The sequence below is a fragment of the Cynara cardunculus genome, assembly GCF_001531365.2.
Source record: "Cynara cardunculus var. scolymus isolate 2C chromosome LG 14, CcrdV1, whole genome shotgun sequence".
Classification (NCBI taxonomy): domain Eukaryota; kingdom Viridiplantae; phylum Streptophyta; class Magnoliopsida; order Asterales; family Asteraceae; genus Cynara; species Cynara cardunculus.
Window position 1 is genome coordinate 13,421,176 of NC_037541.1, and position 12,198 is coordinate 13,433,373.

A 12,198-nucleotide genomic window follows, 5' to 3' on the forward strand; every position below is an offset into this window, starting at 1 on the left:
ACCATTTTTATTGTAGAGGGTGTTAATCATGGATATTATCATCTTCATTATTTTAATTTTAGAGAAATACATGAAACAGTTTCATTAAAATTTCATTAAATATTATATGAAACAATTTCATAACCATATATGAAACGAATTCATCAAAAAAAGTATTATATGAAACAATTTCACATAATTTCTTGAAACTATATATATATATATATATATATAGTTTTTCCCTTTTGCGATGTTGGTACAAAACCACTACCAACATGTATTAATTGAAAAAGGCTGGTACCAAGTAAGGTTGTTTGGTACACGGTTTAGGATTTTTCGTATCAGTTATAGTTGATTGATACACAGTAATGGGGGAAAACATGGTATCGTACCATGTTCACCCCCACTGTTATCGAGTTCTAACTCCCACTGTTATCGAGTTCTAACTTGATTGAGTTTGGAATTCCTTTTGCTACCGTCATAACGTCATGTAATACTAAAATGAGCTTGAATCTTATACGAACTCAAATGGAATGAAACTTGCTTTATCAAAAATAGCTTCGATATACACTTTTGACCTATTCGAGTTCACGGATCGACTTTTTCTTACTGAATACAGTTCTAACGGACATTTTCGAGTCACTCTAGCTCCCAGATCAATCCCAAGTCTTAATCAACAAGACCCATCATCTTTAGCTTGCAATTTCTAACCCTGCAAAACACTGAATAGACAATCGCAGTATTTTACCTTCAGTATACGATAAGATCATCATTATGTAATGAATTCGATTTATGTGATACGATATTATTTCTTTATATGATACCTTAAGTAATTTGCGCCGATTTTTTTTCAATATAAAACAGAAGGCCGTTGTCTGTAACTGCCAAGTGTCTGTAAACGTCATATCATGCCACCGACGAGCATAAATTTCGCCTCTTTGATTATATTACATATTACCCATTAGGTTTTTATATAGAAAACGTAACTGAAGTCACATGATACTTATATAGAAAGATCAAGAAAAGCTGGACAATTTCTTGAAAGAGTCCACTCATAATCGAAGGATACATATACCGTGTTTTTTTGCACCAAGATTTTGATATACAAATTGAGAGCGACAACGACAGTGACACGAAGACTAGTAGGTGTGGATGTGTGATCTTCCCACCTCCCCAACAGAAAACCGAACCAAAAGCAACCCAATATATATCTTGCCACAGAGTACAGTCTGACAGATGATGTACGCAGACCTGTTTTATAATCTTTTTACCTGTTCTTAATTAACCATGACTTGTAAATTACTTAATATAAAACCGTAAATCAAATATTTTTCCTCCCAAACAATTATAATAATTTGTAAATTTCCCTTTTTCAAGGATTCTTTGAATTCCCTACCCGAGATTGGTGGACCAGTGTCTAGTGATCCATTTGGGTATTTAGCTAACAAAAATGTGATTTTTTTTTTGTAACACTGTATTTGGTTTGCTTACTGATATTCTCGTACTTGCTTAAAATCAACAGGTTCTTCCCAAATGTAACATTTTCACAAGCAAGAGGTTATTCAGTAGCAATAACAAATACACTAAATCACAACGGTTGTAGCGTAATGGTTGAGGCCGGGATGGATGTGGTCGGAAATCTCATTTGCCCTGGGTTTAGGGATGGTGATTTGCCCCGACGCAGAGGGGAACCCGACTCACCTGACTTGAACGGGGATTCCTCGCTAAAATGGGTCCCGAGACTGGAGATCCTCGGTAGACCTAAATCGGGGTTGGGGCGGGGGCTGGGTAGCGTATCCCTCAACCCATCCCGTACCTGGTATAATAATTTTATTAATATATATTTATATAATATATGTATATTATTTATTTTCTAAAATTAGGTATTGACCAGAAAATGAACCGGGTACAGGGACTATTGGGGTCGGGGTGGGGTGTTCATAGAAACCGGGGTCAGGGCCAGGGATCAGAAAACTCGCCTCATCCCCGCCCCTTTGCCATGCCTACCTAGGTCCAATTCTAGACGTCCACAACAATTGTGACCACCGAATTAATCAAGACTGATGTCTTACAATTACAATTTGTCGAGATTAGTCTTGTTTTAAAGTCGATAACCGATAACAAAAACGAAAACATGTTATGTTGACTTTGTGTTTAAGATTCAAACCTTATAAATATATATATTCAAACTTCATGTACCAAAATGTAATTTCACAAAAAGAGAAAGAAAAATAAAGCAAAAGATAAGCGCTCTCTCTCTCTCTAAAACCCCCCTTTCTCTCTCTAGGATTCTTGTGAAAAGCCAGCTGCCTCTTTTTCCCCTTCTGCCCACTTTACTCTCTCTCCTGCCCGTAACTTTCTCTCTCCTGCCCGTACTTTTCCCTCTCTCTCTTAAATATATTTATATATTGAAACCCTTTTCCATTTCAACCCCCAACATCTCTTCCACTCTCTCTCTCTCTAAACAAAAGTCAGCGCCTTGGTTTCTCTCTCTAGAAAAGTCAAACAATGGAGGTGGATTGGGACCTGCATGCGGTGGTCAGAGCTTGTTGCTCCACCGCCTCCTCCTCCTCTTCCTCCGTCGCAGCTCCATCCTCCACCACCACCACCACCTCCACCTCCGCCGCCGCCGCCGCCGGAGTGGCTCCAACTTGGCCTGTAGATGCTTACAATCAAACGAAATCAAGTTTTCTTGATGAGAATTTCATGGGGTTTTTTCCAGATCCATTTCAATCAAGAAACAACAACAGTATCGAACACTTGTTGAATGATCTTAACAACCCCCTTGAGTTTCCAAATCTACAAAAACCACCCCCATCTCCACAAAGTTTACCAATCTCACCCCTGTCTGTTCTTGGAGGATTACAAGATCCACCACCCAACAACCACCACCACCACCACCACCACCACCACAACCAGCTGAAACAGCTTCAGGGAAAGCAGCAATCTTTCGGTATTTCAAGATGTACAACTTCTAATGCACAAAGTACAAGGTCTAAAAAAAGGTAAAGACAGGATCTTTCTGACATCTTCTTCTTGTTTAATTTCTGGGTTTTTGTAGATTTTTTGGAATTTAATTTTTTTGTTTTTTTAAAAAAAATTGGGAAAATTGCAATCATTTTCTTCTTTATTTGTAGGGTATATTGCAGAAAATATATATGAGATTTGAGGCATATCCACATGCAGTAAATTCGATTTTCTTTTATTTTTTAAACCAAAATTAAATCTTTTTATTATATTTTAATTATTTTTTATTTATATAAATGATTTTTAGTAATTGGAAATTAAATTAAATTAAATTAAATTACAGGAAAAATCAGATGAAAAGGGTTTGTCAAGTGCCTGCTGAGGGATTATCTTCCGATGTGTGGTCATGGAGAAAATACGGTCAAAAACCCATCAAAGGTTCTCCATATCCAAGGTTTGTAATTTCTTGATTTATTATTTTTATTATTTTAAATTAAATTAATTTCTTTATTTAATTGAATATAAAAATGCTGAAAAAGGGTTTTTATCCATTATTTTTCATATGTTTAATATTTAAATTGTAATTTGAAAGCAAAAAATGGGTGAGAATTTTGGTTTTTTTTTCAAGATTTATTTTCTAATTTGAAATAAAAAATGGGTAAATTAATTTCGTATAATTTTTCTTTATTTAAGTTTTAAAAGATTGAACTTTTGGGATATTTTTGATACGGAAAATTCGTTTTTTTTAATTTTTTAATATTTAATTTAATTTAATTTGAGAGTAAAAATGGGTTTCATCAATTTCTTGAACTTTTTCTTGATTTAATTAATTAAAAAAAATTAATTTATTTCTTCGATTTTGATGAACAGAGGATACTATAGATGTAGTACTTCAAAGGGTTGTTTGGCCCGAAAACAAGTGGAGCGAAATAGATCCGACCCGGATATGTTCATCGTCACCTACACCGGCGAACACAGCCACCCAGTTCCGACTCACCGGAATTCTTTAGCTGGAAGCACCAGAAACAAACCCACAACTTCCGGCGACGACGTCGACACCAACAAAACCAAACCCACTTCATCTCCGCCGGTTTCTCCGCCAGCCAGCCAGTCTCCGGCGACGGAGAAGGCGGAGGATAACGACACCGACGATGACAACTTCGATATGGTAATGGAAATGGACGACACCTTCTTTGAAGGCTTGGATGAGCTCGTCGGCCCAGTTACTCCGACGACATCAACGGCGTCGCCACCTTTCCCGTGGCTGTCGAACAAGATCGTCGCCACCACGAGCACCACCGCAGCCGGCGGAAGTTGACTTTTTATGGGGGTGGTGACGTTTGCATGATGGGATGATATGCGTTTCTTCTTGCTGACTTTTTCTTTCTTTCATAGTGTTTCTTTTTGTTCTTTTTTACTTTTTTTTAGAGAGAGAAAGAGGAGAGAGAGAGATGGTAAAAAATATGGGTTTTTTTTAATGGAAATTAATAGAAATAGCGATTTTAACGCTTTTGATTCATTTCTTATCCGTTTCTCTCTCAAAATTTTAAAAATATCAGTATCTGCCACAAACAATACTGGTTTCCGAATATGATTTGACAGTACATGGACCAAATCTGTAAATTAGATAAAGTTACTACTTGTGAAAGTATTCGGACTAATTTACATATTTATTCTATGTACTTGCATATGTTCAGAGACTTCTTTTTGACCTAACCACATGGGTGGTGTTTGGTTGGTTTGAGCTTGGCTCCAAAGGTTAAAAGTACATGAAGGTCTCAGGTTCAAATCCAAGGAGGAATAAAAATCTCCTTATGGCCACAGAGGTTCAAATGCAATGACTTCGGGCTATTTGCAAAACAGGTGGTCGTCCTGGGATTAGTCGGCTCGCATAGCGGGTTGGATATCCAGATTAATAAAAAAAAACTTCTTTTTAAAGAGTTGCTACATGCGGAGATAGTGACATTTTTAAATACCGGGAGAGAAATCGTTAAAAGATGAATATAAAACCTGAAAATGACTTTTAATTAATTTTAGTTTTTTCTTTATTTTATATTGTTTCTTTTTGTTCTTTTCACCTTTTTAGAGAGAGAAAGAGGGGAGAGAGAGAGTAAAAATAGGGTTTCTTTTTGGGTAAGAAAAGAAAGATATGGAAAGCATAAAAGGGTTGTACCATAAGCATAAAGGGGTTGTACATTTGAGATGTGATGATGGAAAATGGCCAAATGGGGGTATCAAAGGCTTTTTGTGGGATGTGAAGAATCTTGTCCGATTACAAGGGACTTTTTGTAAATGGTAGAAGAGTATAAACTCTCTATTATAAAGATTGAAGAGTCTTGAAGAAAAAAGATTTTGATTGATTCCTTTGTTTGCACACACACATATATATATATATATATATATATATATATATATATATATATATATATATATGGGTCCATTGAACAACTGAATAGTTTGTTGTAACTGTGAGATCCAATCTCAACCACAAATCAATAGATAAATTAGGAAATTTATAATTTTGGTAATTTTGAATTAAAATTTTAATGGAAGGACATGTTAGGTATTTTCTCTCCTCTCTTCTCTCTTCATCATCTGTCCTCCAGCCACCATCCTCCGGCCACCATTATCCGGTGATACCACTGTGATACCTAAATATTGACTCTGTTAAACAAAAGATACATTGTGATATCCAATCATATATAAGATGCATTGTGATACCACTGTGTTACATCTCCGATCGATCACACAAACGACCTCAATGTGATACCCAAGCACATATATGATGCATTGTGATACCATTGTGGTATCACCAGAGGACGGTGGCCGGAGAGAAAAGAGAGGAGAGAGGAGAGTTCTAAAATACCAAAAATATCTTCGCATTAAAATTTTAATTCAAAATTATCAAAATTATAAATTTCTTAATTTACCTATTGATTTGTGGTTGAGATTGGATCTCACATTTACCACAAACTAATTAGTTGTCATTTGATTAGACCTATATATATATATATATATATAGAGAGAGAGAGAGAGAGAGAGAGAGAAAGCGAGAGAGAGAGAGAGAGAGAGAGAGAGTGAGTTCACGTCAGACCAGCGGGACGGACCCGGATTTTTTTTTCTTCAAATGGTGGCATCATTTGACTATAAGAAAAAACAATTCAAACTGTGGCACCGTTTGACTATGAAAATGACACTAACAGGATTCGAACTTGGGTTGAAGTGGAATAAAAACCTTACAAACCAACTATACTAAATAAAACTTGTTCTCATTGTAGTTTCAAAATACATACGAAACAGATTAAAACAGTTGCACCTTTCACGAACCTAAATTTTTTAACCCTTCGACAGAGGAATAATATTGTGGCACATGCCACCTATACCACCAACATAGGTCCGTCCCTGGACCAGCTTGTTTTCGTGAAACCCATGAGACCACTTTTTACACTTGAAACTTCACAGTAAAACATTGTGAAAGTAAAAAAAAAGTCAAACTTTCACAGCAAAAACACTGTGAATGTTACTTTCACAACGTTCTGCTGTAAAGTTTCAAGTGGAAAAAAATGGTTTTGAATGTTGATGTATATGAATAAAACATTAATAGGTAGATGTGTATTTAGCAATATATAAAGGTTAATTCAGCCCACCTTTTTTTTTTAAAGTTAAGAAAAACTCAAGAATTCCTTCATTTTAAATATTTAACTACTTGAATTTTTCTTTTTGAATAAATAAATCATTGAAATTTTCCATTTTAAATTATTAAATCCCTGATTTTTTTTAAAAATTTTTGAATAAGAAACCAATGGAACTTTTAGAAAATTAGTTATCCTGGTCCTTTTAATCCCAAAAGTGTTACCGTTACTACATCTATGCCATTCGCACCAACGCCAGTGTTCCCATTCCCCTCTCTTCGTTGCCCTGTTGTCATCTGCTCTCCACCACTGTTGTTACTCGTTGATCGATGGCAGGAGCCAACAATAGATCGATGGAGATGAAGGAGAGAAATGAGATCGAACGAAGCGTGGATTTTTGGGGTTCTAAAACTGTGAAAAGAGACATATTTGGAATAAGGGGATGCATAAATGACTGAGTCTATAGGACCCTACTTCTGTGACTGACTGTATAAAACAAAAACAAACAACAATATATGACTGCCCAAATAAACCATACAAGCTTAACAACCTGTTAAGTCATTTACATAAATTTTTGTAATATTCTAATAAAAAGAATCTGATCATAAATATTGGGAGGAACTTTTGATATATAGTATAATAATACTTTGTTCTTTATATTTTAGGTTTTTCTTTCATCATTTATTTATATATTTTTTTAATATTTAAAATATGATATTTGAAAAAAATTTGATGGATAATATTAATAATGTTTTTGGTCTTCATATTTTAGTGCTTTTTTTTTTAGGGATTTTCATCAAAATATACATCATATATTAACAAAATAGTCTTTTTTTCCCTTCAGGTTTTACCAAATTAGCCAATAGGATCGTCCCCGGGGGACATGTTTGACCATGGGGGCGATCCACACCATGTTTGACCATGGGGGCGATCCACAGCATGTTTGACAAAAAAAAGTATAAAAAAATAATTTTAATTAATTTGTGGGGTCCACATGTATCTGATTTAGGAGACAAACACTGGTTTGGCTTGAGAAGTGGGATCGCCCCCATCTAACCCCGGATCTTCCCCTGGGGGCGATCCACACCATCCCTTGTCGACTCCTACTTCGTCTTTTGCCATAAGCTTATGTCTTGGGAAATGGATAAAAATAGTTAAATCTGTTTAACCAAATTTATTTCAGTCACTTTTTAATTGAATTTCCCTTTTGATCAGAGTTTATACGTAGACTCTATTTTCAGATTAAAAAAAGAAAAAGAATATCTACGTAAGGATCCACATTTGCGTTAAAAAAAAGTAGTTTTTTTAAGATCTACAGATAGGTTTTTACGTAAAAGTCTGGTTTAAATGGGAATTCGATTCCAAAAGTGACTAAAATTTGAATTTGGTTGAGTAGATTGACTATTTTGGTCAATTTCCCTTATGTTTTACCTGACAGTAGATGATTTATACCTGTAAACGCTATAAAAATAAGACAATTATCTGTAAATGTAATAAAAATAACTTATATTATTTTGTTTAAAATTTGTCATTTTGAGGTAGTTGTTTATCTGTTATAATCACGCTGTTTTTGAAAACTGATTATTTTGGATGATTTTAATCAAATGTAAGATGCTAACGGCATTGCATAAGTTCTACAACGGTTTTGAAAGTATGAGAGTATCTTCAACATGATATCTGTAATTTTTATAATACAGAGAATTAACAATTAAAATATCTGTAAAAATTACAGTCAACTCTAACAGATTCTCTATTGTGAGGATTTCAATATTAATTATATTATTAAAATTTTATATAAATTTATTATCTCATTATATTTTTAATTTTTTTATATAAAATAATACTCACATTAAATCATTTTTGGAAAATAATTAAAAATCAATTTAGTATTAAATATTATTTCTCTTTCCTCATTAAATTTTAGAGAATGCTCTTAATTTATTAAAGCATCTCCAGTAGATTCTTTAAAATGAAGAATTAAAAGTCAAAATTTTCGAGGAAAAAATACATCAATCTGCTACAGTTTCTCTATTTTGAAGATTACAATATGAATTATATCATAAAATATTTAATACGATCCATAAAATACTGTTTTTTTATTAACCTGGATATCCAATCCACTATGCGAGCCGACTAATCTCTGGGCGACCACCTGCTTTGCAGATAGCCCGGAGTCACCGCATTTGAACCTCCATGGCCACAAAGGGATTTTTATTCCTTATTGGATTTGAACCGGAGACCTCCTGGTACTTTTAACCTTTGGAGCCAAATTCAAACCAATCAGGCACCACACTTGTGGTTAAAAAAAATATTGTCTTTCTCTTCTAAACATTTAATTTCATAGATTCTCATTGTCGGAAATAATAAAAAAAATCATTTCTCTTTCCTAAATAATCATTTTTGGAGAGTTTTTCAGATTTGAGGATTTCAGATTCTCTCTCCTATTTTCTTAATTTTGTAGAATCTGTTGGAGAAAAATACTCAAAATCTCCATTTTGAAAAATTTGTTGAAGATACGTTTAGGATCTGTCAGAGAACCAGTTAAAAATACGTTGATTTAAAATACAAATATCAGCAAAATCTCATGTTTTTATTTTATTTTAAACAATCTGTTGGAAATATTATAATAATTCTTATAATATTTTCGAATTAAATGATTTTTATAACATTTTATCTGATATCAAAATATGGTTTTCCTCATCTTAAATTAATTTATGTTATTCAATATCGTTGAGTAAGGGGTTGTTTGTTTACCTCTTAATACTTCCATTAAGGGCAGTCTCTGAATCGCTAAGAGGTGAATCTTGTTTGGCAAAAAAAAAATATACCCTTTAATGGTTCTAAAACCCTCTGAATGATTTTGTATCATGGGCCTCTCTTAACCATTCAGCGTCCTAATTTCGTTGTAAATAATTACCAAATAATTATATTTCATTTTGTATTATATCATGAGAGACTCTTAATCATTCATCACCAAACTATTCAGCAACTGCCAAACAACCCTAACAGTTGAAAAACACGTACAAACACTTGTTGTAAGTCACATAATGAAAAACGTTGAAGTCTCGTCGTGACTCTTTTTTTTTTTAGTATATAATATTAACACTTTCTTCACTTTTGGTAAGGTTCGAACCTCTGACCTCCTAGGAGGCTAAAGACTTGCATACCGCTAGGCCAAAGGCCATTTGGTTCGTCGTGGCTCGTATGGCTTCTGATGTAGGCTATGTTTGCCAACAATAAACTAGATTTTTTGAACTTATTGAAAAAGCTTTGTTTGATAAGCTAGTTCATTGAAACACTATTTAAAATAATTTTTTTAATAAGTTCCACTGATTTTTTCTTTAATTTCATTTTTACAATTATACCCATTATTTTTTCCCAGTTAATTTTCAAATATTCTTTTAGATCATTTTACATTATCAGCTAATTTTAACCAGATATAATCAAATTATCAGCTAGTTTATCATCCAAGAATTAGTTTGATAAACATAACTTTGATACGTCGACAACCCAACTTAACCCGAAAAATAGGTTGATAAACCTAAACTCAAACTAAACCGAAATTCAGCTGTGTTCTAAAGTTTACAAGTCGATATGGTTGGACTGAAATCGGGTTGGGTTTAGACCAACGGAAATTAAATAAGTAATAATTAAATATATTATATATTAATTAATAATAATAAATTATCACTTATCAGTAATCGTCTATACTTTCGAGGCTGCAACTGCTTAGTTTGCCCTGTTGCTTAATGTTAGTGACTTAATTGTTTAGTCTTTTAAGAGGTGTTTGGGATTGTTTATAAAAACAACTTATTGACTTATTCCGGTGTGACACATGTAATAAACACTTTTGAGTGTTTGGATATACAACTTAATACCGGTGTCAAACCAGTAATAAGGAGTTTTTGAAAAAGTTAAAACATTCTAAGTTATAATAAGTTGATAAACACTTTTGTAGAAAAGCATAAATTGTTTCAAATAAGCAATCTCAAACACCCCCTAAGAGTTTTCTCGTCTTTTTTTTTTCTTACGCTGATTTACCACATATATATATATATATATATATATATATATAATATTATTTCTATCCTACAAAAATCATAATCAGATCTACCAAATATTGCAAAACTGCCAAAATTTTGTTGCAAATCCAAACATCTGTTTACATACTTAGGCAGGTATGTTGTTTACTTAGCTTAATAAGTATACTGGTTTACTTTCTCAGCTATTAAAAAATATATGTTTTTGGCTTATTTTTAAACAATAACTGGAATTGTTTGCACTGGATAAACGACTATAACTCTGCTGTTCACATTCAATTAGCTTTTAGCAAACAAGTTTTTATAGAATTGTAAAAAAGACAAAAATACCCTTGATCAGTTAATTGGACGATAGTGGAAATATGTTGTAGTTAAAAAAAACGTGATATAAGCATGTTTAAATAGAAAAGAGCAACAAATTTGAAAGTGACCGATGAATACAGTCGTTTTCAATCCTTACTTTATTTGATTGACACTTCAATCAAGTAAATAAGTTAGCGACATCTTGAAATGCAGTGTTGTTTTGAGATACAAAATTATGCTCGACGTAGTGCGTTACAGGTAGAACGGACAATGGTCGCATGAAGGACCGCCATATGGACGACCTTTATGAAGATTTATAATTGACGTGCATGAAACATCAACATCTCAAAGTACGTTCCCATGCTAGCATAAACGATGACGAATCTCAAAGATTTAGAGCACAATTCGAATTCACTTATGCTGATCTCAAATCTCGAAGTTCATTCTATATCGTGACAGATGTAAACGATGGAAAAATGTCAAAATTCCGTAACATACTTTTAGAGTATCGTATATCAAGTTGTTCCTCCTTTTATATATATGATATTCGAAACTGGAAATTAAAAAGTATATATGGAAAACGATTTGTTCAGAGAATGAAATAATCTGACGGATCCAGCTTGATAATAACAGTTTATTTATGTAACTATAAAAACATAAGAAGAAGTCGTCCACTTTTAAGTCGGTGTTTTTTGTTTCGAAAATACCCCTATCTAAAATTCGTCTGCTGATAGGTATGAAATTAAAGAAAAGGGTATAATGGTCATTTTCATATCAAATTTGATGTAAAACATAAATTTGAATGTTTTATATCCTTCTATGATGCATGTAAAATTGAGTGGCCTATATGAAAATTTTGTTATGCGGACGCATGGTCGCGGCCTCTCAACAAGCATAAACGATTCTTGGGGAACGGGCACGGCATGCGGTTTGGCCTCTTTGCACGGTGCCTTGGCTTGTCCGCATGGCGTGTCTATCGGTCTTATGCCGGTATTTAGCCATGGACGGAATTTACCGCCCTGTTGCCACGGACATGGGGGAGCAACAGAATACATGGTACCCCTTATATATACCTTATGGACAAAAATCCAAAAACCCACGTCTCTATGTTGGAAGCAGACTTATATATGTCTGGGTCAATCGGCAGATCGGCTCTAGCCGTTCCACATCCGACTAGGATGCATCACTGACTCCCATTTGCTTACCTCCCGACAATTTCAAGCGCAAACAGATAGCCAACCATCCGTAACAAACCAAACACCACTCATACACCTTTA

The 12,198-nt window shown here is 33.8% G+C and overlaps 1 protein-coding gene across 1 annotated transcript; it reads left to right on the forward strand.

Annotated features, from left to right (window-relative positions):
- Positions 1–2,463: 2,463 nt before the first annotated feature.
- On the forward strand, positions 2,464–4,465 carry LOC112526936 (WRKY transcription factor 22-like). Its single transcript, XM_025137380.1, has 3 exons — positions 2,464–2,984; positions 3,290–3,400; positions 3,817–4,465. Exons 1-3 carry the CDS (start codon positions 2,488–2,490, stop codon positions 4,262–4,264), a joined length of 1,056 nt encoding a protein of 351 aa, XP_024993148.1. The 5' UTR covers positions 2,464–2,487; the 3' UTR covers positions 4,265–4,465.
- The last annotated feature ends 7,733 nt before the right edge of the window (positions 4,466–12,198 follow it).

Excerpts from the sequence above, each read along its gene's own strand:
- LOC112526936 (XM_025137380.1), top strand. The coding sequence starts at position 2,488 with ATGGAGGTGGATTGGGACCTGCATGCGGTGGTCAGAGCTTGTTGCTCC. Across the intron at positions 2,985-3,289 it reads AGTACAAGGTCTAAAAAAAG|GAAAAATCAGATGAAAAGGG; the intron begins GTAAAGACAGGA and ends ATTAAATTACAG. Across the intron at positions 3,401-3,816 it reads AAAGGTTCTCCATATCCAAG|AGGATACTATAGATGTAGTA; the intron begins GTTTGTAATTTC and ends TTTGATGAACAG.